Source organism: Bombus huntii, chromosome 1, assembly GCF_024542735.1.
Source record: "Bombus huntii isolate Logan2020A chromosome 1, iyBomHunt1.1, whole genome shotgun sequence".
Classification (NCBI taxonomy): domain Eukaryota; kingdom Metazoa; phylum Arthropoda; class Insecta; order Hymenoptera; family Apidae; genus Bombus; species Bombus huntii.
Window position 1 is genome coordinate 25,534,964 of NC_066238.1, and position 24,057 is coordinate 25,559,020.

General features: G+C 31.1%; 1 protein-coding gene and 1 long non-coding RNA gene across 6 annotated transcripts in view; one reads left to right on the forward strand and one right to left on the reverse strand.

The window, feature by feature from the left end:
• LOC126866270 (uncharacterized) overlaps positions 1-24,057 on the reverse strand; it is a 95,326-nt gene that overhangs the window by 66,129 nt on the left and 5,140 nt on the right. For all 5 annotated transcript variants that reach the window (XM_050619655.1, XM_050619679.1, XM_050619664.1 and 2 more), the window contains exons 2-6: positions 7,319-7,558; positions 5,889-6,013; positions 2,863-3,505; positions 1,285-2,086; positions 1,030-1,107 (exon numbers count right to left, since the gene is read on the reverse strand). In XM_050619655.1, coding sequence (XP_050475612.1) covers positions 1,030-1,107; positions 1,285-2,086; positions 2,863-3,505; positions 5,889-6,013; positions 7,319-7,558 — 1,888 coding nt within the window. The remainder of the gene's footprint in view (positions 1-1,029; positions 1,108-1,284; positions 2,087-2,862; positions 3,506-5,888; positions 6,014-7,318; positions 7,559-24,057) is intronic.
• Positions 17,552-18,065, forward strand: LOC126866952 (uncharacterized). The gene is made up of 2 exons (XR_007690102.1): positions 17,552-17,679; positions 17,916-18,065. It is a non-coding gene; the product is annotated as an uncharacterized LOC126866952 (long non-coding RNA).

The following is a 24,057-nucleotide window of genomic DNA, read 5'->3' on the forward strand; positions in this document are numbered from 1 at the left end:
TAATATGGCTATGTACAAATCGGAATACTTTTTATTTAAGTAATGTATTAGTAATCTAAGTAGTGTCGCATTTAATATCCTCAAAGATAGAGAATTTTAATTATTATTCAAACGATTTAAGTATTTTTTAGTAGTTTAAATAATTGTAAATAAAACAGTCATGTTATATGGCAGAGGAAGAAATTCTGATAAGAAATATATTTTTTAAGCAGAATCTATATCCATAGAATGTTAGGCCAGAATGAAAAATTGTGTTAGAATTGGAAAGAGTTATTTAGAAATTACATACAATTTTCTTGTTTTTACATCTGTCCTATCTGAACTTTTTTTTATATTTTCTAAAGACGTTAACGTTTGTGAATGATCCTTAACTTTACGAAACAATTTTTAATACATAAAATATTGGACATACTGTTGTAGAATTAAAATTATTTAAATGTTATAAAAATAATGAACGCTGTTTGCTTTATTTATTTGCGTGACTTAAGCATTTTACAAACCACTCTGTTTGAAAATAACGATGGCCACGTTTTCTTGACTATAACTTGATTGCTATGTAGACATTGAATTTAATGGTCGTACTCATAGGTACGGAAGACAATGGTAATTCCATATATAGGTATTATATAATGAAGAGTACAGGAAAAAGTTGTTTTGTATAATATTCAATAATAATATATTATAGTATTTAATAATAAAATGTTATATAATAAAATATTATTGAATACTATCAACTCCGAAACTTCTCAGGTGCGTGTTCAATTACAAAAATAAATTTCTATTTGCTTTCGCTATGATTATAAACTAGGCCACGTGATTCAGATAGTGATCCATTAAATCATACTTATACTTATCCGTTAAATGTTGTACACGAAATAATGTTCGACATATAGATAAGTTTTATCTCTCACTTTATATATTGTTTTCCTCCGATTATTATGAGAATCGTTATTCATGCATCGACACCTATACTCTTAAAATGAGTACATTAAAATCAACGACAAAATACATAAAATATAGTTAACTTACACTGGAGCAACGTTTATTTGGAGTATCGTCCGTATCATCAGGATTGGAAAACTCCTCCTTTGAAAACTTCCGACGTACCTATATCGAATACAGTTGCAAAGTAAAATTAGATCGATACTCAACTTAATATGTATTAATACTTGAAAGTATTAGCCTCATAAAAATCTAATTAACTTTCGAATTATACAATAAATTGAAGCTCAATCAAATCTTCAAACTACCAAATCCTTCGTAACACAGCCACCAGATACTAACCACTTGAAAATCGTCGGATTTCCTCCCACATGCAGAATCTTTCCTGTCATACGTTCCAAACGCGGTAACATCGGCCTCGGAATTTTCGATCAGGCTTTCAGCGATCTCCTTCATAGAGTCCGTGTTCTTATCGTTCTCCAATGCTTCTGCCTCCTCGACTATCAAGTTTTCCTCTTTGTTCGCCTCCTTTTCTCCTTTCTTCACGCCTTCTTGTTCTTCCAACAGCTTCTCGTCGGTGACGACCACGTCGAGCATCGTCTGTTCGTTGGCCGCCGCCTCGGCTTTCACTCTCTCATGCTGGTTCACGCGTGGCCCTTCCTCGTCATTTCTCGACGACTTGCCATAGAGACTTTCCTTACTGTCCTCTCTGTCCGGTGCCCTCGTCCTGCCTTGTTCGTGTACCGTCGACTTCGATTTCGACGTGGTCGAGACGCCCACGCGTTCCTCCGTCCTCTCCTGCTTCTCCTCTTTCCCGGCTTGCTTTCCTTTTGCAGCAACAGCCGCGTTATTCGCATTTGAATTCGCGCTCTCCCTACCCACGTCTTCGCGGCTGTTGTCCCGCCGGAATAGCCGAATGCCGTACTTAGAGTCCTCCTTCCCTGTCGATTGGTTGAAGAACGATGCTCGGGTTTCTTCTTTCCACTCTTTTCGGTTAGACTTGAATACGCAGCGGATATCGTCCTTGCTATCTTGGCGCTTTAGTCGGTCTTCCTTGTTTTTTGGAGATAACAGTTTGGGGATCAGGCTAGGTAAGCTTATGTCCTCGCGACTTCGACGCAAGTCGTCGGTACTACCTCGGTATCTGGAAGAAATTCAAATGCTGTTTAATAAGATGCATAACGTAATATAATAATATAATCTATCGTAACATCTATGTGTAACATCTACAATGATGTATAGATATCTATAACATGGATGTGTTACTTTCAAGTAAGGTAGAGCCCCTCTTATTTCGGTTCAATTTCTTCCTTTGAGAAATCAATTCTTGAGATAGCATTCTCAATATCGCGCATTAATTGTGGGAATATAAACATTTCTGTTCAAGCTATTTTATTATCATTTTATTTTCAAGACATGTTTCCTACTGATCTAAGTTCACTTCTTAAATCGATCATTATTGAGTGTCAGTATTTCATATCCGATGTTTCCCTAATTTGTTTTCATATATTGTTTATAAACACGTAAATATTGTAAGTAGAATAATCGCTAAAAAGTATATGACATCACTATAATTCCAAAACGATGGGATGCAAACTAAGCAGGTGTCAATAACTCGCACGATTACACATTTTCACGTTTCCTTTGAACGTTAACAATCTTAACTTTGCAATTTTTGTTTTAGTCGAAACGATTTCTCGAACAGTTTTACTTGCATTGAAACTAAACAGAACGTGAATTATCAGACGAATCGCATAAATAATACCTAGGTCATCATTGAAAATCACTGAAAATCGGGGTACTTTTGAAGAATATTTCGATGATTCCTATGGGTGTGTAACGAAATTTGTTTGTTCTAAACGATTCCTATATAATCCTATATAATCGAAACCTTGATTGAATCCGTGATTGAATAAATACCTTTGAGGGATGAGAGAACGTTTGGATGATTCTTGGGGGCTTCTAATGTCTTCGAATTCCTTGCAGCTTCTTTTAAATATTGGGATATTCGATTTTCTATCTCCATGTTTAATTGGAGATTTTATCTCTGGTGAAATAAACTTCGACAATATTCTCGGTGGTTTTATCAATGAAATTCTTGGTATATTTTGCTCTTGGCTACCTGTCGTCTCGTCTGGCTCTTCGATCTTTGTTCTATTGCAGCTGGTGGTTGCAGCGGATCGGTCGTTTTTCTTCGTTTTTATAGCATTCGACGATAGCACTTCCTCTTCCTGTTTATTAAACAGCTTTTCTATTCGTTTCGCATTCGTTCGTTCGTTAGTTTCGACTCGTGACGTCAATTTTTCGAGAGAAATCGATTCGTTTTTTGTTATCGCATCTTTGGATGGGTCGTCTTTCGTGGAACTATTACTTTCATCGAACTGTTCATTCGCATCCTTGGCAACTGCTTCCTTTTCATCAGAATTCCACGTTTCTCTGTCAACGGACTTTACGATTTCATTCTTGTTAATGATTTCCCGATATTCTTGATGACGAGACGGCAAACTTCGATATATACGCAATTCTGGCGATTTCCTTGCTGCGGACCAGCGTGTGGGTGGACCTATACACAGAACGTATGAATAATTTATTGGATTTTTTTGATAAGAAAATAAAATTTTCGATACGTCAAATATCGATAAAAATACTTGCATTGAAAATGAATTCAAATTTTTAGATTTATTATAGTAATCAGTTGGTCTGCTAAATGTACGACAATTTACAACGAGGAGCAAAACTTGATGCAACATCTTTGAAACAGTAACATTTTTAAACTTGGACCAAACGATATAGATCTTTTTGAAAAGTTACGGAGATTAGTTTACTAAATGACGTATAAAAAAAATTTTCGGAAAACTGCAATTGACCGAAATCGCGAAGAAAGAAATTAACTTTCGCTTTCTTCAACTTTATTATCGAAGCATGTAGAAAAATTTAAACAACACATTTTATAGATTTATATCAGTTATATATATACTGAAAATTTTATTGAGATCGGTTGATGTAAAAACAAGCGAGAGGCATCGAAAGATGTAGATTTTGGGCCGAAAGACGCGAAAACTGGGATTTTCGCCATTTTATAGTTCATAGCGACGTTAACCAATTTTGATGAAATCTTCAGCACGTATATAATTAACATAAATCTCCAAAATGTGATCGTTAACGTAAATCTTCGAACTGCTCAAATTATCATTACAGGTTTGGATAAAAAAAAAAGTTGAAAAAGTGACCTTTCCTTTTTTTCCAACCAATGGCAATTTCTTCCCATTTTTTTATATATCACCTGGTAAATTAATCCTTCTAAATTCTTAAGAAAAAAAAATCCAAGTCGTTTCATCCAATTTTGAAAAAGTTATTCAGTTTCAAATGATGTTGCATCGGTTTTGCTCCTCGCGTATATATATGTGTGTATGTATGAATTATGATATATTTTACGCTATTCCTAACAATTTTACTATATCTAATGTAGTTAGTATTGGATCTAATGAACAGAAATATTGGAGTAAAAAGTTTATAGAAAAGAAATTTATAATCCTTAAGATCTTTTCAATTATTTCTTGGCTGTAAGATAATGACAAAATTTATATATAGGGTGGTTGGTAACTGGTGGTACAAGCGGAAAGGGGGTGATTCTGCGCGAAAAAAGAAGTCGAAAATATGGAATAAAAATTTTTTTTTATTTTTTTTTTAATTTTTCCATCAAGACAACGATCTACAGTGAGATCCGTTATAACGAGACGTGATAAAGTGCACGCGTACCGAACGAAAATTCAAAGTCGATTTTCTCGAAAACAAAGCCTCAAACGAAAAATTGTTATTCCATATTTTCCACTTCTTTTTTCGCGTAGAATCACCCCCTTTCCGCTTGTATCGCCAGTTACCAACCACCCTGTATATCTATTTAATATTTCTATTGCATAAGATATAGTAGAAATTGAAAGGCTCTAATGAAAAAATATAATAGAATGGTAAAATATTAAGTTGTCCGAAAAGTGTCTTTCTTTTACACACACGTCTTTTACAACGATGCATCTTTATACAAACATAAAACTTGACCTATCGAATGTTGTGATTTTTATTTTGATAGAACAAAATGCACCATACGTAATTCGATAAAATAATATAAAACGAAAAATGTTGTGCATCCATTGTTTCCTCATAAAATGAAAGAAACTTTTCGGACGACCTAATATTTTGGTTCCAATTAATTCTTTATGAACTTATGAATTTTTGTTATTACGGATTTCTGTCGGAAATTGGAAAACAATCAGAAATTTGAATAAGCTCTTTTTTGAATAATAAATTTAGTAATACAATAAATTGTTGCAGTCTGTATTTCCATTATAAACATTTATTATAAATGTTGAATTATATTCAGTGAATATATTTCCCACATGCTTCTAAAATAGCGTTTTCAAATATATATGATTTTATTTTTCACGTTTGTCTTATGTTTTCCAAAAACGACATTCTTCCTTCCTTTTTTATTTCTTAGATGAAATTTAAGTCCTCTTTTTGGAAAACTAAATTGATTAGACATTGCATTAATTCAATGAAATGATTTGCTGCTATATGTTTGTATACAAATCCATATGTAACTACTGTTGCATAACTACTATTTATTCATTTATGGCATTTAATGTGAAAATAAGAAGATAATACTATATATACTGTAGTACATTGTATATATAATACACTATATAATATATAGTATATAGTATACACTATAGAGTATATAGTATATAGAAGATATATTATATTTGATATTTCACATCGATATGTTAATTATTTATATGGAATATGCTATTACGTTCAAGTATGTATTTAATTCATATAAATTTATACAATAATATTATTATGATTCTAACATCGCAATAAAATGTCGAACATGACATTAGAACTATAGATATAACATATATAGAATAAAAAAATAATATTCAACAAACCGTTGATTGTCCAAGCTCGTCGGATGCTGCTTTTCAATAATTCCACAGGTGACGCTGCTTTTCCATTTACAGATTTACATACTGAATTTACATAAGTCCATTTCTCAGTAACAACGTGTAATTCCCTAAAGAAACAAAAGTACTAGTTCAATTTTTGCATAAGAAAGGTGAAAGCAAAAATACCTAATTTTTTAGTAGAAAAAAGGCAGCAACACTAACAAGATGAAATACTTTTCAATTACCATATCAAGCCATTCCATAAGAAACGTTATTTCTTACTTGTCTTAAATTTTGAATCCAAAATTAGGTCGTATGTAAGGAAAACAGTACAATCAGTAATTAGAAAAATTACAAATACGTATATATATATATATATATATATATATATATATATATATATATATATATATATAGAAATAATCAATACTAATGAATCGTGACGAAAATGCTCAGAAAATAGCGATGTTCAGATGAAGAGCAGAAATATTAAATAATATAAAAGAACATAATTTGAAATCTGTATGTTAATCTCTCTAATCTTTAAATTTTTAATTACTTCGCGCTCCGCAAGAGCTTTTCCAAGAAATAGAAAATTCAACAGAATGCGGAATTTGAAGACGATAATCAAATGAGAGTGACCTATCAATTGTCAAAAGTTTAACAATTTTTCAGGGTGATTAAACTGCCAAAAAATTGATACATATATTCAGAAAACAATTGGCAATGAATATCCATTAATACATACGATAAACTCGATTTTTCAAAGATTTAAAGTTACACGTATAATGTATATAATACGACATTACTTACAAAATGATCTAATGTCTTTCATACCTCATAGTTAATCAATACGTATAAAAATTTACAAAATGACCATAATAACTAGTACTCTTAATAATTATACGATCAACTACAAAGCCAAATGCTTAATTGAAGCCTGTCGCTCACTTGAAGAATATTGCAATAGTTTGTTAACTTTATTTTTATAAATCTATATTTAATACACTAGAATTTTATATAGATTGCATTTTATTAATTTTACGATATAGACATACAAAAATTTACAGCGATTAACAGAACTCATCAAAATTTATTTTTATGGTGGCTTAAGAGATTAATATAATTTTTGACAAAATCTACATTTAATATAATATTTTGTACGATATTAAATCTTGGCAAATTTGCCGTATACAAAAAAATATTGCATTATAATAGAGTATTTTAAACCTTACTTTTAATATACATTAAAACTGCATTACTTTCAAACGATTTTAAATCGTGTCACTTATTTTATAAAAAAGAAGATAAGCAATCTTATAAAACAGAAAAGCACAAAGAATCAAGGAAACGTCGGAAGGAATCTTAGTAGAGTCGCGAACAACGTAAGCTATGCAAAAAGGAAACGGTGTAACAATGGAAGAATTACTCACGCGATCTTATAGCAAATGTTACAGATCCATTCGACGTCTTTGTTATCGGCAGGGCTCCTGACCTCGATACGGCACTGTCTGCAAACTCTGTGCCTGCAGCGTGTGCACAGAGCACCGGTGTTGTAAAATCTACCAAACGGTGCACCGCATCTGGTGCATTTACGTCCTTGGTACGATAGTTCACCCGACGCCTTCAGTAGTCCCCTCCTTCGGAGGTATTGCAGATCAGCCTTCAGTCTTCTGTAAAACGTACAGTTCCTTTGCATTACCCTCCCGATTGCACCTTACTGTCGGCTTACGATAACATCGTACTTGCATTAATCACAGTGGTGTGCAAAAGTTTCCAGTCAGATAGATTTTTCACTTCCTATTCCAAAGATGATATCTAAGAATTTTAAATAATATTGACTATAAGAACATGGTAAGTAATAGTAGCAATAGTAAGTAATAGTTATATAATATTAATTAAAATTCTTAAGAACATCATCTTTGGAATATGAAACGAAAAAACTTTTCAGAAACTCTTGAATACTATTGCAGATCTTACTATGAATAAGAATACAAGGAAAATGTAGATACCATGTTCCTCGAATTAGTGTAACATTTTTATTCTAAGATAGCACAATGATAGCTCCATTAATAAACGACCAATTGTCATTGGTTGAAACAGATATAACTGATACTTTATTTTATATTTTATATAAAACCATACATATGCGGATTATTTTTGCAATAGTATAAATGTAGTAGAATATATGTATATGTATATGTAAGACACTTTTAGATAAAGTAATTAAGCGTTATCAATACGTTCCATTGACTAAAATCAAGTAGAAAAATATCTTGTTACATCTCACTAAATGTCTTATAGCACATGTTCATTATTCGACTTAGTTTCTTTTCAAGATTACAATTATCAACTTCTAAATATTAAACATAAATGATTATAATCGAAACAAATAAGTTGCAAAACAAAACATTTGAAAGCTGTCTTTTTGAGGACTAGTTCTAGAATAAAATAAGTTATAATTCTAGGATAGGGTAGATTTGCTTGAATATCAATGAATTAGGAAATCTAAATATGCAAAAACATACAAACTACGCATGATATACAAAAATATTTTGAAGGTGAAGCGATCCATTTTGATTTTGATTCTATAACTTTATACATACATAACTTTATATATAAACTAACCTAACTTTATACATAAAAATATAACTATGCGTAAGCAACCGCAGCTTATTCGTAAATATTCTATTCGAAATGGTGATGACAGTTTCCCAAACCCTGATTTATAAGGTACTACACCTGATTTTGTGACAAGAGTTTGGAAAATTGGAACTAACGATATTAATAGTTTATCAGATATTAACATTAACTTTTTCCGGTTAACTACGCTCAACTCGACATTTTTTACATATACAGGGTGGTTGGTAACTGGTGGTACAAGCGGAAAGGGGATGATTCTACGCGAAAAAAGAAAATATAGAATAAAAATTTTTTTTTTAATTTTTCCATCGAGACAACGATCTACAGTGAGATCCGTTATAACGAGACGTAATAAAGTGCACGCGTACCGAGCGAAAATTCAAAGTCGATTTTCTCGAAAACAAAGCCTCAAACGAAAAATTTTTATTCTATATTTTCGACTTCTTTTTTCGCGTAGAATCACTCCCTTTCCGCTTGTACCACCAGTTACCAACCACCCTGTATTTGTTATGTTTCTTGTTTACAGAGTTTCTGTATTAAAATTGCTAATGCAACTTACTTTATAACTTTTTTTACTTTTCTTGTACAATGTTTTCATTGTTCGATATTGCAATGTAAATTAGGTGACGTAAATGTTATTTATATGATTCTGAATTTAGTCTAAAAATATGCAATACAGTTTCCTAAATTACTATCTTTCATCTGTTCTTCTTTCTTTTGCTAATTTTTAATTATTTTAAGTGATTTAATAGGAAATAGTAATAAAGCACATTTAATAAATGAAACAGAATTAATATGAACAGTGGCAAGGAAATGTACGTTATATAAATTAAATAAATGTGCGTAGGGAAGTTGCTTTAAATTTTTGGAATTTACCAAATGTCCAGCTGGACAAATTGTAAAGTACAAATTAAATAATAAAAAAAAATTCTTGGAATACCTTGAAATCGAATATTTCTTCTGCTATTTTATTTTCTTAATACAAAATCACGATTTCGATCAAAATTACAAATTCAAAGTTTTCATCAATTCCTGGAATTTATTTTGTTACAATCATATTCCAATTTAAAATCGATTATTTCTTCTACTATTCTATTGCCCTGGTATAAAATCGCGATTTTCATCCAAATCTTTGAACAGAATTTCAAAACCTGAAATTTACTTTTCTAATATAAACTTGGGATTTCCAATAAAATTGAGAACTTTGGACAATTTCCAGAAATTGAATACCTGTTTCGCTGGTATGTTTTTTTAGTACTTACAAAGCTTCGATTTTCAATAAAAATTTGAAGCTACTTCTCTTCGTGTCAATGCTGTAACACGCGCTGTATGTACAAAATAGTATCTGAAGTATCGAAAATATATATTGACTTTTTGGTGCCATGCCTTCATTTATCGCAAAAATGTTAACGTAGACAAGCACAAAAGAACAGAGCACATTTAAATTCTAAACAATTTTTTAAAATAGATTGATTATTGCTTATAAATTACCTGGAATTAAATGTCAACTACTGGTTGGACCATAAAAAGTTGAAGTTACCTGCAGTTTTATCTTACGGGATAAGAATACAATTAGTTTCAGTTCTTCAAGCTCTACCATTATATGAATGCTTATCAAAAAATCAAAATAATCGTACCGGGTCCTTGGATATTTATAGTCCTCGGGACTGCGGATATTTGAGTAAATTTATATTTTTAAAAAAGCAAATAAAGAAATAGAACTTAATCAGAAATTTGTTTTACATATTAAACATTATAATAGGTGCCAAGTTTTGCATTCTTTGTATTTTTGCATGTTTAAGTTTTCTACAAATGCATAAAAACTCGTTGCCTAATCGTTACATTAACTCGAAGATTATTGTATCAATTTCTTGTTATTACACAACGACAATTAATTGAAGGAGGTTTTGCGCCTTTTCGACCATACATACCAATTTCACAACATTTCTAAAGCTTGCTACTTGCTTTTCAGGAGAATGATCTTCTAAATTAATCATATTGCAACTGATCCCAATATAAAATAAAGAAAAAAGGTATTTTGCGAAAGCTATTATTTATTATTCGTCGAACATGTTAGGAGAAATTAACAAACTACGAATCTTCGTGCATTTATAAAAAGTTCAAAGATGCAGAAATGTAAATACAAAATTCACATAGGAAACAAAAGCACATAAAATATCCAAAGTATAACTCAATAATATTTAGAGCAAATGAAACAAGTCTCTGTTTAGATTTCATCCCCTCAACTTTAAAGTTTATAAAAATACATAATCTACTATTTAGCGAGTCTTTAACGTTTATTATGCACTATTGACTGGTCGATGTGAGATCGTTGCATTAGTTTTATTGATCGATGAAAACGAACAAGTTATGACTAGTGACATGCACACACCACAGTATCACGACTATGCCCCGTTAATGCTACAGTACTCACGCAATGAACGCAACAGACGCACGTGATGTATTCCTGTGGAAATCAATGACTGTTCTATCCTGCCGAAACACGCGTCACCACGTTTGGTATCTCAGTTAACACCAGAAAGCGATCTTCGCTTGTGACATTAGGCAAAGGAGAAGTGTGTAAAGTACAGCACGTGTTGAATATATCGAAAAATTGCATTGGTATCTTATTTAATTAACGCACGTATTACATAACGTTTAATTATAACACATTTATGTTTATTGTTAATTGAAAACATGTTGAAATGGAGTTGCTATATGTATAAGAAATTGTGAGAGATAAGCACTTATATTCTCTCGTTCCTTAAATGCACGATTTTCTAAATATTAAAAACCTTTTGAAATTGCCAATTATTTCATTGTTTCTTATTTCTTAATTACTTATTAATGCGTACATACAATATTATACATTTTAAATATGAAAATACCACATAATATAATATTAATATATTAAATATGAAAACAAATCGAAACCTAATTATTATGAACATATAATAAATTGGTACTTTTGATAGTATACTATAATTTTCAATGTACTTTAACGTAATAACATTTTGAATGTCAAAAAAATAACACCTACTATATATAGAATAATATAGAATAAAATACTAAGACATTGCAATTTATAGAAAGATTATTAGACGACTCTATATATTGGAAGATATAGTAAATTGATCAAATATTACAAATATTACTTGTTTAAATTTACCTTAAGATTTAAGATTATTTATAGCTATTAGTCTCTTAATGGTCTTCTTAGGTTTTACTATAAATAAAATTATGGAAATACGTCATTTGTTTTCTTTGTGAGAGACTAAATCATATATTAAATCATGTATCATAAATAATGAATTAAAAAAATTTACAAAATGTGCGGAGTTGGTCAATTTAGCTTCTAACAGCATTTCATTTATATAATATCACAAAATTGGTTATCTCTCTCATCATTGGATCAAATCGGACTACATAAAAATGCGCTCGCCTACTTCAGAAGTGTAATCATAACATAAATTGTAGTAGTTTTTTGCGAATATTTCGGAAACTAAGGCCAAAGGGCGGTAACACGTATAGAAAAAAGTTGTTAAGAATGTTGACTTTGATAACATATTTCAAGGTCATTAAAATCGACGAAGCGTACCCTTTTCTATATAATTATCCCATTTTTCCACAAATTCCAGTATATTTCGCACACAAATTAATTAAAAATTTTACACAATCTATCGATCACAATCTAATCCACGAAATATCTCATGTCCTCGAATATTATGCAGAATATTATGCAGATAAATAAAACGACAGCTTCTCTGACTTTTGGTCCGAGGACAGTAACTCTTGGGCGATCGCGCAGTTGCCGTATCGCTTGTATCTAGCTTCTTTTGTTGTAAAAAAAGAATTGACACACCACGCAAGAAAGATTGCTACATCTTTCTGGTTGGTGCCAATGTTGCGTTAGTGTACCTCGTAGGTGTTCCACCAAGTGACATATATCTGGTTTTCATTCTCGTCGCATAGTGATAAAGCATATTAACATAACATACTATGTATACGATGCAATGGACACGACCAAATAACAGTGAACGATATTTTCTTTGACTTTTAGACAATTCGATCAAGTACTCGAATATCTTCCTCCTGTTTCTCTCTATCTCTTTTTTTTCTCTTTTTTCTGGAATTGTGTTTGTGCGTGTAATATAGGATCAAGATACGATAAGAATAAACATCTACGTATTAGATATATATAAGCTCATGAAAGTATTCGAACATTTGTAGATGCCTTTTATGAATATAATATGTGTGCTATACAAAACACTTTAAAATTTCATTAGCACCATTATGAGACTTGACTATTATAATTAGATTCGTAACGTTTAAAACACGAAATATTATATATATACAGATATATTTGCACTAAATATCTTGTAATTTATATATATATATAATAATTTAATAATTTATAATTTATATATACATATATATATGAATTACAAGATATTTAGTTTAAATAATAATTTAATAATTTATGATTTATATATATATAAATTACAAGATATTTAGTGCAAATATATCTGTATTTCACAGTGATCACAAAAGTATTTAAACAGTCAACTATCCATTATATTGAAAACCTCAATACATATTCAGTTGGACCAAATTTAACATCTATTATATGCTATAGATGGTTATTCTGGCTGTATAACACTTTTATTAAATATATGTTTAAAATTTTATATGTTTAATATGTTTAAATTTTACTGTGCTAATGTAATTTAAAAATGTTTTATATAACTTTATGATATAAAAGTTTCCTATCGTGTGTTTCCATGTTCAAAATACTAAAGTAATTGAGATGTTCGCATTAACTGATATTCATTGATTTTTAAGTATTACATTATTTATATTATTAAATATAGTATTCATTTAAAAGATTTAAAATTTTTTGACTCTATCTAAAATGCAGTATTTTTTATATTTGTATTTAATTAATATTTTGGTCTATAAATATTATTTATGCTTGTTTGTACGTCCAGAGACAGGGATGTTGCACTTTGCGTTATAAATTATAAAACAGATATATAGTAAAATTTATACGTGATGCGCACAAAATATTCGTGCAGAAATTATCATCGTACTTTATTTTTAGGAAATTGTGAAACATTAACTTGTTACTGTACGTGAAAATGGAAAATTCTATTTTATTATTCTTTTATTTTCCTTTTTGTTCGAAAATACAGTATGTACGGTTTATTAAATACTTATTTTAATAAGTAAGCTTTTGGATATGTACATATCCAAGCAAAAATGTATCTGTATTCCTTATTTTTAACTTTTTTCCCTAATTCTTATTCCTTGTTCAAACCTGCTTAATAGCAATAGAAAATATAAGTTAACAATATTAGCAATTTATATTAATTATAATTAACATAATCGATGAGAATATATTTTTCCACATTGCTTTTACTACCTGTAATAAAAATTTGGCCAATTTATTATCCCCATTATAGAAAACATGATTAAATTACTTATATAATTCATAATTCATTTGTTTACGTTATTAATTCCATTTAATGTATAATAGCACAAATATTTAAAAAATAGAAAATCTTACATTTATATAATTTTATATGTAATTCAAATTTCTAATTCATCACAATTCCTAAGATAATTTACCAAATAGTATTTAACAAAATTATAGTATTTAAACATAAATTAGCTTCATAACGTAAACGTAGCTTCCTTCTAGTTCTTTTCGTTGCTTTTTTTTATTTCCATATATATACGTATATATACATATACCGTTAGCCTACATACCTTTAACCTCTATCCATGAAGGACAGAATTTCCGATGCAAACATTTACTCTTATATGATTAGAATACAGTAAGCAAATTTCTAGAATGCGTTAATTTATTGCCTTATATAATCCTGACATAATTTTCGCTACATTTAACACAAGCGAAACAATGAATCGAACAATCTTTACATTTGAGGCGTTTAACTATCAAATATTTTCATATTTTATCAAATTCGTTAGATATATTATTTAATGGAATATCTGGCAAAAAATTCATTTATAACATATTTACAGATATACATCAAATGATTGCAAATAGATATTTTTATATAGTCGTTACTTTTGATTACATATCTATAAAAATGTCTCTAAAACAATTTATAAAAGGTCCTAGTACTTAACGAATAATATTAACTTTGAAAATTAAGTTCATTCATACAATAATGTTTATGTCCTGAATAGTATGGATTAAAAAGCTGCAACAGAATAGATTTATTAAGAATTATTTATAAAAGTAATTATCTAAAAATAGTTACTTACAAATTACTTATATTAGATAGATATATCTATAAATAAACATATTTCCAATTCCAATATATATATAAATATACCTTTTCCACTTTAACTAAATTTCTAATATATTGCAATATATTTTCTTCTAATTTAACTAAACTAAATAGCCAGTTAATGTGCTTCTTTAACTAATTTAATTTCATTGAAATCACATACTTATTTGAGTACATTTATAAAACCAAATTTATAACTGAGAATTACTATAAAGTTTCGAATGATTTAGGTTAAGTTTAACTCAGCATTTGTTGAAACCAGTAAACGTGTAAAATAGAAGAGTGGACACAGTTGTCACATCCGATCAGCAAAAGACGAAAGTAGTAGTAGAAGCAAATCCATAAAGAATCATTGCGCGCCAATCCCACGCATCCGCCTTAAGGGCATTAAAAGCTGTGCAGATTTATGTATTAATTTAAAAATTTTGTCTCCAATGGTCTTGATAAATGCCGTGTTTAAAATCACATAAATTATTAAACTAAATATATGTAGTATTAATAATTTATCACTTTGACAATAATCATTCAAACGGAGTTTTTCATTGTAAGTATTCCTCTTGTTAAATTTATTTTATTTATTATTAAGATTACGTTATATATTGTATATACATTTTCCCTAAAAAATCGGAGATATCGGAACATGACTTGTGAATAATGTCATTTTAATAATATTCATTCAAACGAAGCTTTCTGTAACATTTATTTTATTTATTACTGCAAAACTATGTCTTTTAATCTATATAAAATAGAAATATTAGAATAATAATAGAAATATTAGAATTATAGACAATCTTGTTGTCTTAACAAAATTCATTTAAATGATCATTTTATTATGAATACTCATTTTGTAAAATTTATTTCATTTACTACTAAAGCTATATTCTTTTAAAAGATATAGTACATAATAAAATAGAATTCTATTATGGAAATAAAAAAGAAATCTGAAAGAAAGAATTGAGCTTCATGAAAGAACTAACAATTTTCAGGAAATATACGTGATTACAATTGCAGTGTGAAAGCTACTTTGAATCGTCAATTTGCATACAAAATTGAAGAGTTTCGATGAGGCGGAATTCTAACTAAGAATTAACGTCTTTCACGGAGAACAACCTGGAAACAGTGTGTACGATGAAGCTGGTTGAACAGCTTCATCTTCGAGGATAGATTGCTCCAAGATAAAGTTGCGGTTACTATCCTCCTGCTCAAGAAGTAATTAGTGTGATACTATAACGTGACCAGAATGTACCGATTTCGTACTTAACTATTGCATCAATAGAATATTCTTTTTGAGTAAATTAAAGCTTATCGCAATTAATTCTGTCAAAAATGAAAGTAATAAATGACGGATAATTGGATTTCATTTATCGCCAAACAAATCTAAATTTCATCGATATACATTTTTAAGTAAAGTTAATTCTTAGATAGAAGAACATTTTAACTTATCTTTTATTAAAGAGTAAATACTAGTACCAAAGAAGTATTCATAAATGCCAGGATTATCACAGATTCATCATTTTGATATATTAGTCTTTCATAATCGAAGAACATTCGAGACTTAATCAAACAACATCCATTCATTCAAACGGAACTTTAAAACAGCTGTAACTTCCACTAAACGTAACTCGTCGTATTATGCGTCACATTATCAACTTACTAATCCGACAAGCGTATTATTCCTCCTTTGAAATCAGCGACATGGAAATGGTCACGACACTGCACAACTTGACCAGTTTTCCAACAAAACTACATAAATTCCATATAAAATCGTCCAAATAAACGGCAATTACATTGAAACAAAGGTGATCGACGATGTGTAAACGGTTGACGAATCGTGTTCTTTCCCCCAGTAAGATCGGCTTTCACCGATCTCCGTCGTGCCAAAAACACGCGAAAGAACCGAGACTGCTCGATACACCTACGCGTCCCTCTAGTTCCGAGAGAGCGAGATTCAATCGGTCGAAGACACGAAGACTACGTTGACCGCATCCGGTTGAGCGAAACACAGCCGCTAGACTGGGGATCGGCGTCGACTCACCGATGTTCGTTCGCACAATAAAACGAGCCAACCGCGGTGCAAGTTGGTGTCACTTTCTGCCACCATTACTGAGCCGATATTAAGGGCGCACTGGTGTATCCAGAGAGGAGCGTGTGGCATTGGTCGCGCGGCCGCTAGTGGCCGTCCGTCCACTTCCGTTTCGGTTTCGAAGATCGAGGATTACGCTGCGGCAGTAGCTAGCTTCACGCCAGATCTACGAGTTCCCGAAAAACTCGAGACCCGGTGTAGCACATAAGAGCCAGTGACAGTAAACTGGGAGACATTGCACAGCCAGGTACGTAGTGCTTACTTACCTGAACCGCGCAGCCGCTTTAGGTCTTGGTGAACCAAGCGGAGAAGCAACCGGCGAAGCGACCAATCGGCGCTCCTTATCGCTGACGCGGCGTGCAAGCGACACGATGTAGGTGTGTATGTGCACCGATATACATACACACGGGCAAAGGTATCGGCGTGTCGTATCGGTTGTGTTCAGCTATCCGCACACGGCGGGATTGCGGCTTTTGCCGCGCGATTCGATCGAGGGAACACCGCGATCTTCAGCTCCTCGCGAGCGTAGAGAGATCGCGGTTTCTTCGGTACGCTTCGTTTTACTTCGGTTACCCTCGGTTCGCTTTTGCCTCATACTAGCGGGGGCGTGACTCCACGTAAGTACATTAGACGACGATGACAGTAGGACTCTGTCTATCGATGTTAACGATTGCGGGTTCTATCTGACTTGTTCGGCTAGCTTTTTCTCCGCGTGGAATACTTGTCGATTTTTTTAAATCGAAGGACACAGGTGAATCGCATGATAAGTTACATTTCTCATCCTTTATAAAAGAGCAATTTTAAAGTTCAATTTATTGCAAACCAATTCTACATCAAAATCGTCTACATTTAATTTTCCAATTAAAAATGTGTCTTTGTCAACCCCTTGCACACTTAAAATATATCAATAATATTATTTACGTAAACTATTATTAAACTTAAAATTTATCGCTTAATTTTAAAAGTTTATATTTTCGAATTTTCCAGGTTATTTCCTTCTTCAGCTATATATTTAATGTTCAAATACTTCGTTTTAACTATCAAGGGACATAATAGTGAGAAAATCAAGAAAAACGGACTAAACATATTTCTCAGCCTTGTGATCTGGAAATGCTTTGATTAAAGAATATGCGTCTATGATTCCTTTGTCAATTTTATTTTATCTTTTCGTTTTGTGCTTTCTAAACGTTATTTTGATCTTGTTTTGTGTTTTTAGATGGTATTGATTCGTTGTCAAATAGCGGACTGCAATAAAGTTTTATAACGTTCATACTATCATAATAATGTTATATAAAGTTTCCCAGTAATCATATTAGAATCGACGAAAGAATAATTCTATGTAAAAAAAAAGTAAATCGAAAATATAGGATGACCTTTTTTTCACATAATGCTTGGTTTTAAAAAAAATCGAATTTGAAAATTTGTCGATTACCGGGCTAATTTGTAATTACATGTTCAAACCTTATTTTGTCCAAAATGAAACCTTTGCCAAAAGTTTTATTCTATATTTCCGATTTTGTTTTATCACGTAAAATTATTCCCTTTTTTAATCTACTCTGAGATTTTGTTATTTTTCCTGCCATCTTTGTTTGGTAATAATTATTATTAAGATAGAAACATAATTGCATATATATAATTATTTATTTTTGTCATATTGCTTCAATTCTAAATTAATTATGTATAGTATATTTAACAGTTTCAGTGTTAAAAGGTAAGAAGCACGAAGAATTTCAAATATTTCGACATACTTCAATGAAAAATGAAAAACTGCTAGATAGGATCTTTAAATTAAATACGGTCCTATAAATCATGCGGTTTTTCTGAAAGTTGATTTAAAAACGGGATTTTATAAAAGAGGGACAAAAAACTTGGTAGAAAAATGACAAACAGTTATAGAAAATGGGGGACGATAAACATAATTCAGAAACAACAGATAGTTTTTCAGATTACTTGATTTATGAAACGTCTTAATGCTTTCTAATAAATTCTTTTTAATAATGATATGAAATTGATGGAAATTTCGAATCCCGTTAGAAAAGTGGTTGGTGAAAGTATGCTGCCTACAGCACTTTGATAATCGTGCATTATTGGTGACAATTATTTTGCAAAAGGCAGACTACTAAATGTTTTATCTTCTTTCTTTCTGTACTTTGAACTGAATTCAAGTTTCGTGATTCATTACCTTTACGCAACCTTTTTTCCTCGTTGCGTTCATAGTGAATCACATCACCGATAATTTTTCTACAGTCGATACCTTATGCAGAACCATCGCATAGTTTGTGGTTTCGCTATAGAGCACGAACTATGGCCATAAATAGAATGTTACATGGCCATATGGAGCTCAAAATATTTAAGCCCTTAACCTACAATTACGGGCATAGCCCGTAGTATATGATCGAGCTAAACGTAAATATTACGGGCATAGCCCGTAGTAGATGATCGGACCAAACGTAAATTCTCGAACGTAAATCGTAGGTTAAGGGGTTAATATTTCAAATTTGCTATTAAATCATTTTTAAAAATAATTTTTAATCTTATTTCTTGCATTTATATGATATTACATTGTCTTTTATTGTATTATGTTAATGAAACTTGTTTTATTATGTTAATACTGTTGTTTATGTTGTTTATTATGTTAATAATGTTGTTTATTATAATAATAATAAAAATTGGTTTTATTAAGGTTTTATTTGTATTAACACTAAACCTACCACAATCATTCATTTCAAGCTTTTGTACAGCTTTCACATATTTAAACATTATCACATCAAACTATACAGCTTTTTTTAAAATATGTGTCGGAGAAGCGTCAGGAAAGGGGTTGTGGGCGTTTGATAGATCTTCATTGGAATTGGCCATCGCTGTGTTATAACGACGGTACGGCCTGGTAACACGAGTACTACTACCGATACTACCGATTCGACAATCAACCGCGGTGGTTGGGCACTTGCGATACTAGTGACGTTGGTCTTAGGTTTGATAACGAATCCACGGTCAACGGGATGATAGATATACTTGCTCACACAATCTGACTCAAACGTGTAATACTCACAGATCGTAAGGCGCTACTCTCTTCGTCGATGAGATCGCAAGAAAGGATCAATTTTCGTCCCGATGATGCCACCGAAGAAAACTATGATGGGGTATGTCTAAGGACACGAGATCATCGGATTTGTCGAGTACTCGGATTGTGCTGTGTACGTGCCTCAGCATCTGGTATTCATTGTACAAAGGAACCGTTGGAACGTTTTACTGTACCTCTATGGGTATTTCTTTTAATGAGGGTCATACTATCGTTCCATACCTTTGTTAGACGAAGCGTCCGTCCCGTTGACCGCGGCTACATTCGGCGGCTAATGGTCGCCTTGAGCTCAAGTTTATTATCACAAATCGCAAACAAGTACAATTGGGCAGAATGACGGCAAATTGTTTAATTACAACTGTAAACTTTAATTACAATTTTACGGATTTTCCCGAAGTTCCAAAGGAAAGGCCCCGGTGTCCTTTCATCTCCGACATATGCATACAATGTAGTTTTCAGTATTTATTTCTCGTTTTCTTTTTTTCTTTTTCAAGAAATATATTTAGCCTGTCCTACCTAGCTCCACCGGTCTATTTGACTGCTCGAGATAATATGGTATTCAGTCTTGTAAACAATCAGTATAAAAGAAAGGCTATCTGAATATGGCATGGCCAACTCAAAAGAAATGATCAAATGGCAATAAAATGCAGTGTCAATTCGAAATCTTGTAGGTGGTTCCTTCAAATGTTTTTCAATATTCTGGACCGAGCAGGAACAGATGCCTGGGTTTTACATAAAGAAATAACTGGAAAAAAAATGTCAAGGCAGAAATTTTTATTAAGAAAACTTGGCGCTGCGTATCAAGAATTGCGGGGAAAAGGAAATGTGCCAAAGACATAAACAAATACAAGTTCGGATTCACGTATACGAAAAACTTGTTAAGTAAAATATTCTAAGGGTTATAAAACTACCAAAATCTGTTTGGGATGCAAAAAATATGTGTGCAGCAAATGTATATTCGAGAATAAAATAATTTGTAAAAAATACAGTAAAGCCGAATAAGCTTTATATTATTTATATATTTAGGAAAATGTGTATGTACGTGTATATAAGGTGTATTTGAACGAAAGAAACTATACAGGGTGGTTGGTAACTGGTGGTACAAGCGGAAAGGGGGTGATTTTACGTGAAAAAAGAAGTCGAAAATATAGAATAAAAATTTTTTTTTAATTTTTCCATCGAGACAACGATCTACAGTGAGATCCGTTATAACATACCGCACGGGTACCGAGCGAAAATTCAAAGTCGATTTTCTCGAAAACAAAGCCTCAAACGAAAAATTTTTATTCTATATTTTCGACTTCTTTTTTCGCGTAGAATCACTCCCTTTCCGCTTGTACCACCAGTTACCAACCACCCTGTATAACTACCATTCATTTTTTATCCTCTTTTTCGGCTTATAATTGAAATTATATACAAGTAAATTTGTATCGTCGAATTATGAAAGTTGTTCATATACTAATTCATTCAGCAACAAATTAACTATCTACGTTTAATTATGAAAACAATAGTCCTTTTTTAAGGACCGGTCATTTTGATCAAGCATGGTCGAAATAGATATGCATACAAGAAATTTCGGTAGATTTAGTGTTAACTTTTGTTATAAAATCTTTTATAAATCGAAGTAAAACTTTTTCTCTATTATTCGATTATCTTCCCCTTCTCTTTTCGTCAATCACGTACGCTGCATTGTTGCAATTAACGCACATATGCTGTCAGATACGTGCAGATTTATATCTGCAATGACATAGCTTTGCATCGTCGCAATAGTTCTCAGTAATATATCAATTCTACCTTATACCTATATATATGAACATTGTAACGGCAGCCACATTAATCACGACAATTAAAAGAATAACTTTCTTAACATGTGTAACTGCGTCAGGTGCTAATCTGTGATCGAGATCACGTAATTGTATTCACTCGTATTTGTATCTCGATAATTTATATCAAAGAGCGTAAAGCTTCGGTTTCTCTGATTTTTAAATTAATTACAAGGTAAGTTACATTGAATAATTATATAACGGGATCGTGTTTTGGAATAATGATTAGAACTAGCGCAGGTTTCATCAAATTTTTATTTCATATACAGAGGCTAACATATAAGTAAGAAAAATCCTTATACCAAATGCAATTTCATTTAATTTATAATTATTACACGAAATAAAAGTCCGAATGCTGTTCTATATTTGTAATACTTCGGAGTATACGAAATGAATTTTTAAATTTTGTATTATGGACCCAAAAAATGGAAATAAAATTTTCTATTTACGATTGAGCATTTTATACATTTAACTATTTATACATTCTGTATAAGGTATTGAGGAAGAAGGAACTAACATTTAAAAAATTTACAGTATGCACCAAAAGGAATACAAAAATATCTCATTGATATTTTAAATTATTACTACTCTTGATGAAAAATTCAGTCTTGTATCTACTGATAAGAATAATCGTTGAACTTTATTGATAAATAACTTAACCGCGGTACAACAACGCACAAAAAATGTGTAATATATTCAGAAATATACATATGATTTATAATTTATGGATATAAATATTCCATTAAAATACAAAGGGGACAAATCAAATATTTTGTGTGGGAAGGGTAATATACTTTAGCGTATTACTATAATTTCTTGTTAGTAGTAGCGACATTTGCTCTGCGAAGATATACGAATGGTAGTAACGGGAGTAAGCTAACGTCTTCAGGAAATATATTTATTGCTTTTAGCGAGGGTAATAATCAAAATACACCTCTAAGTAGTGTCGCTGTGAAGAAACAAAACCCTGTTAATGTGATGGTAAAAGTTCTTATTAGCGATATTTCAACTGGTAGGTCAACCGATTTGAAGCACGAGTTGCTACATTCATTCAAGTTTATTAATATGCAAACACACGAAGATACTAATACCAATGATTCTCATTTAGATAGCGTTCTATTGCACAAGTACACCTCTAATCGCGATAATACCGTTTACAGATACCACCAGGAAGAGTGGCCCTGTCGCGATTTCCCATAAATGGCGTACCTTCAGGAGGAAACGAGTATCCGGTTATCCGTTCTAGTATACGAAGATAACCTGTTACGTCAACTTTAGTAAATGCAGTTCCTCCGTTATGTGTATCTTCGGGTCTAAAATGTTCACTTCTTATATAGGTATACGGTAGAAAATATATACAACACGACAAAATCTAAGTGAATGTATTGCAAAATTCAATGATCAAACTTATTGCAAATAGAGAGAAACCTAAGACATTTCCAAGTTATTGTTGCAATTCCATCTTACTATAGTTCGAATTCAATTTTTATATAATAGAATATTCTGTATATAAATACGATGTTTCTATAGTTATAAAAGAAGTTAACAAAAATAAGATATAATTAACCACTTTAATACTTGGACACTACAGTATTTTCATGTTTGTTAATTTATCTGCGCAAATTAAGATATTTATTCAGTTGCTTCGTATTATGTTTAGAGATTATTTATTACAGGTGACAGAAATGTAATCAGTTTCTTCGTAATTGTAATTTATTATTATAATATATAATATATAATAATGTATAATAAATTATAACTGAAATGATAATCAATTTTCACGTTACAGAAATGCTCGGACAGATTAAAAAAATTAATTTTTCGTGTATATAGCTTTTTTAACTATGCTAAATTAAACTAAAATTCATAGTATTCTGTTGCGTAATCTTTCTACTTAATAACGATCCTTAAACAATGAAGCATACTTGAAATGATTTATATTAAATATCCAAATGTAGTAAAACTTCATTTTTCTTTTAATTTCCAATTTCTTTTTAAAAATGTATTAATATTTTACGAACTATGTGTTTCAACTCATCCCCTGACATAACGTGAGAAAGTATAAGACAAAAAACTTAAAATTACGATGATACTTGCTATCGTTTCTCTTCTCTTCTCCTCAGTGATTTATCCTTTTCCGACAATTTCTGAATACATAGTCTCCTAATATGATTTCAAACATTTCAAATTTTATTCCTTGTTATATTAACACATACATATAAGA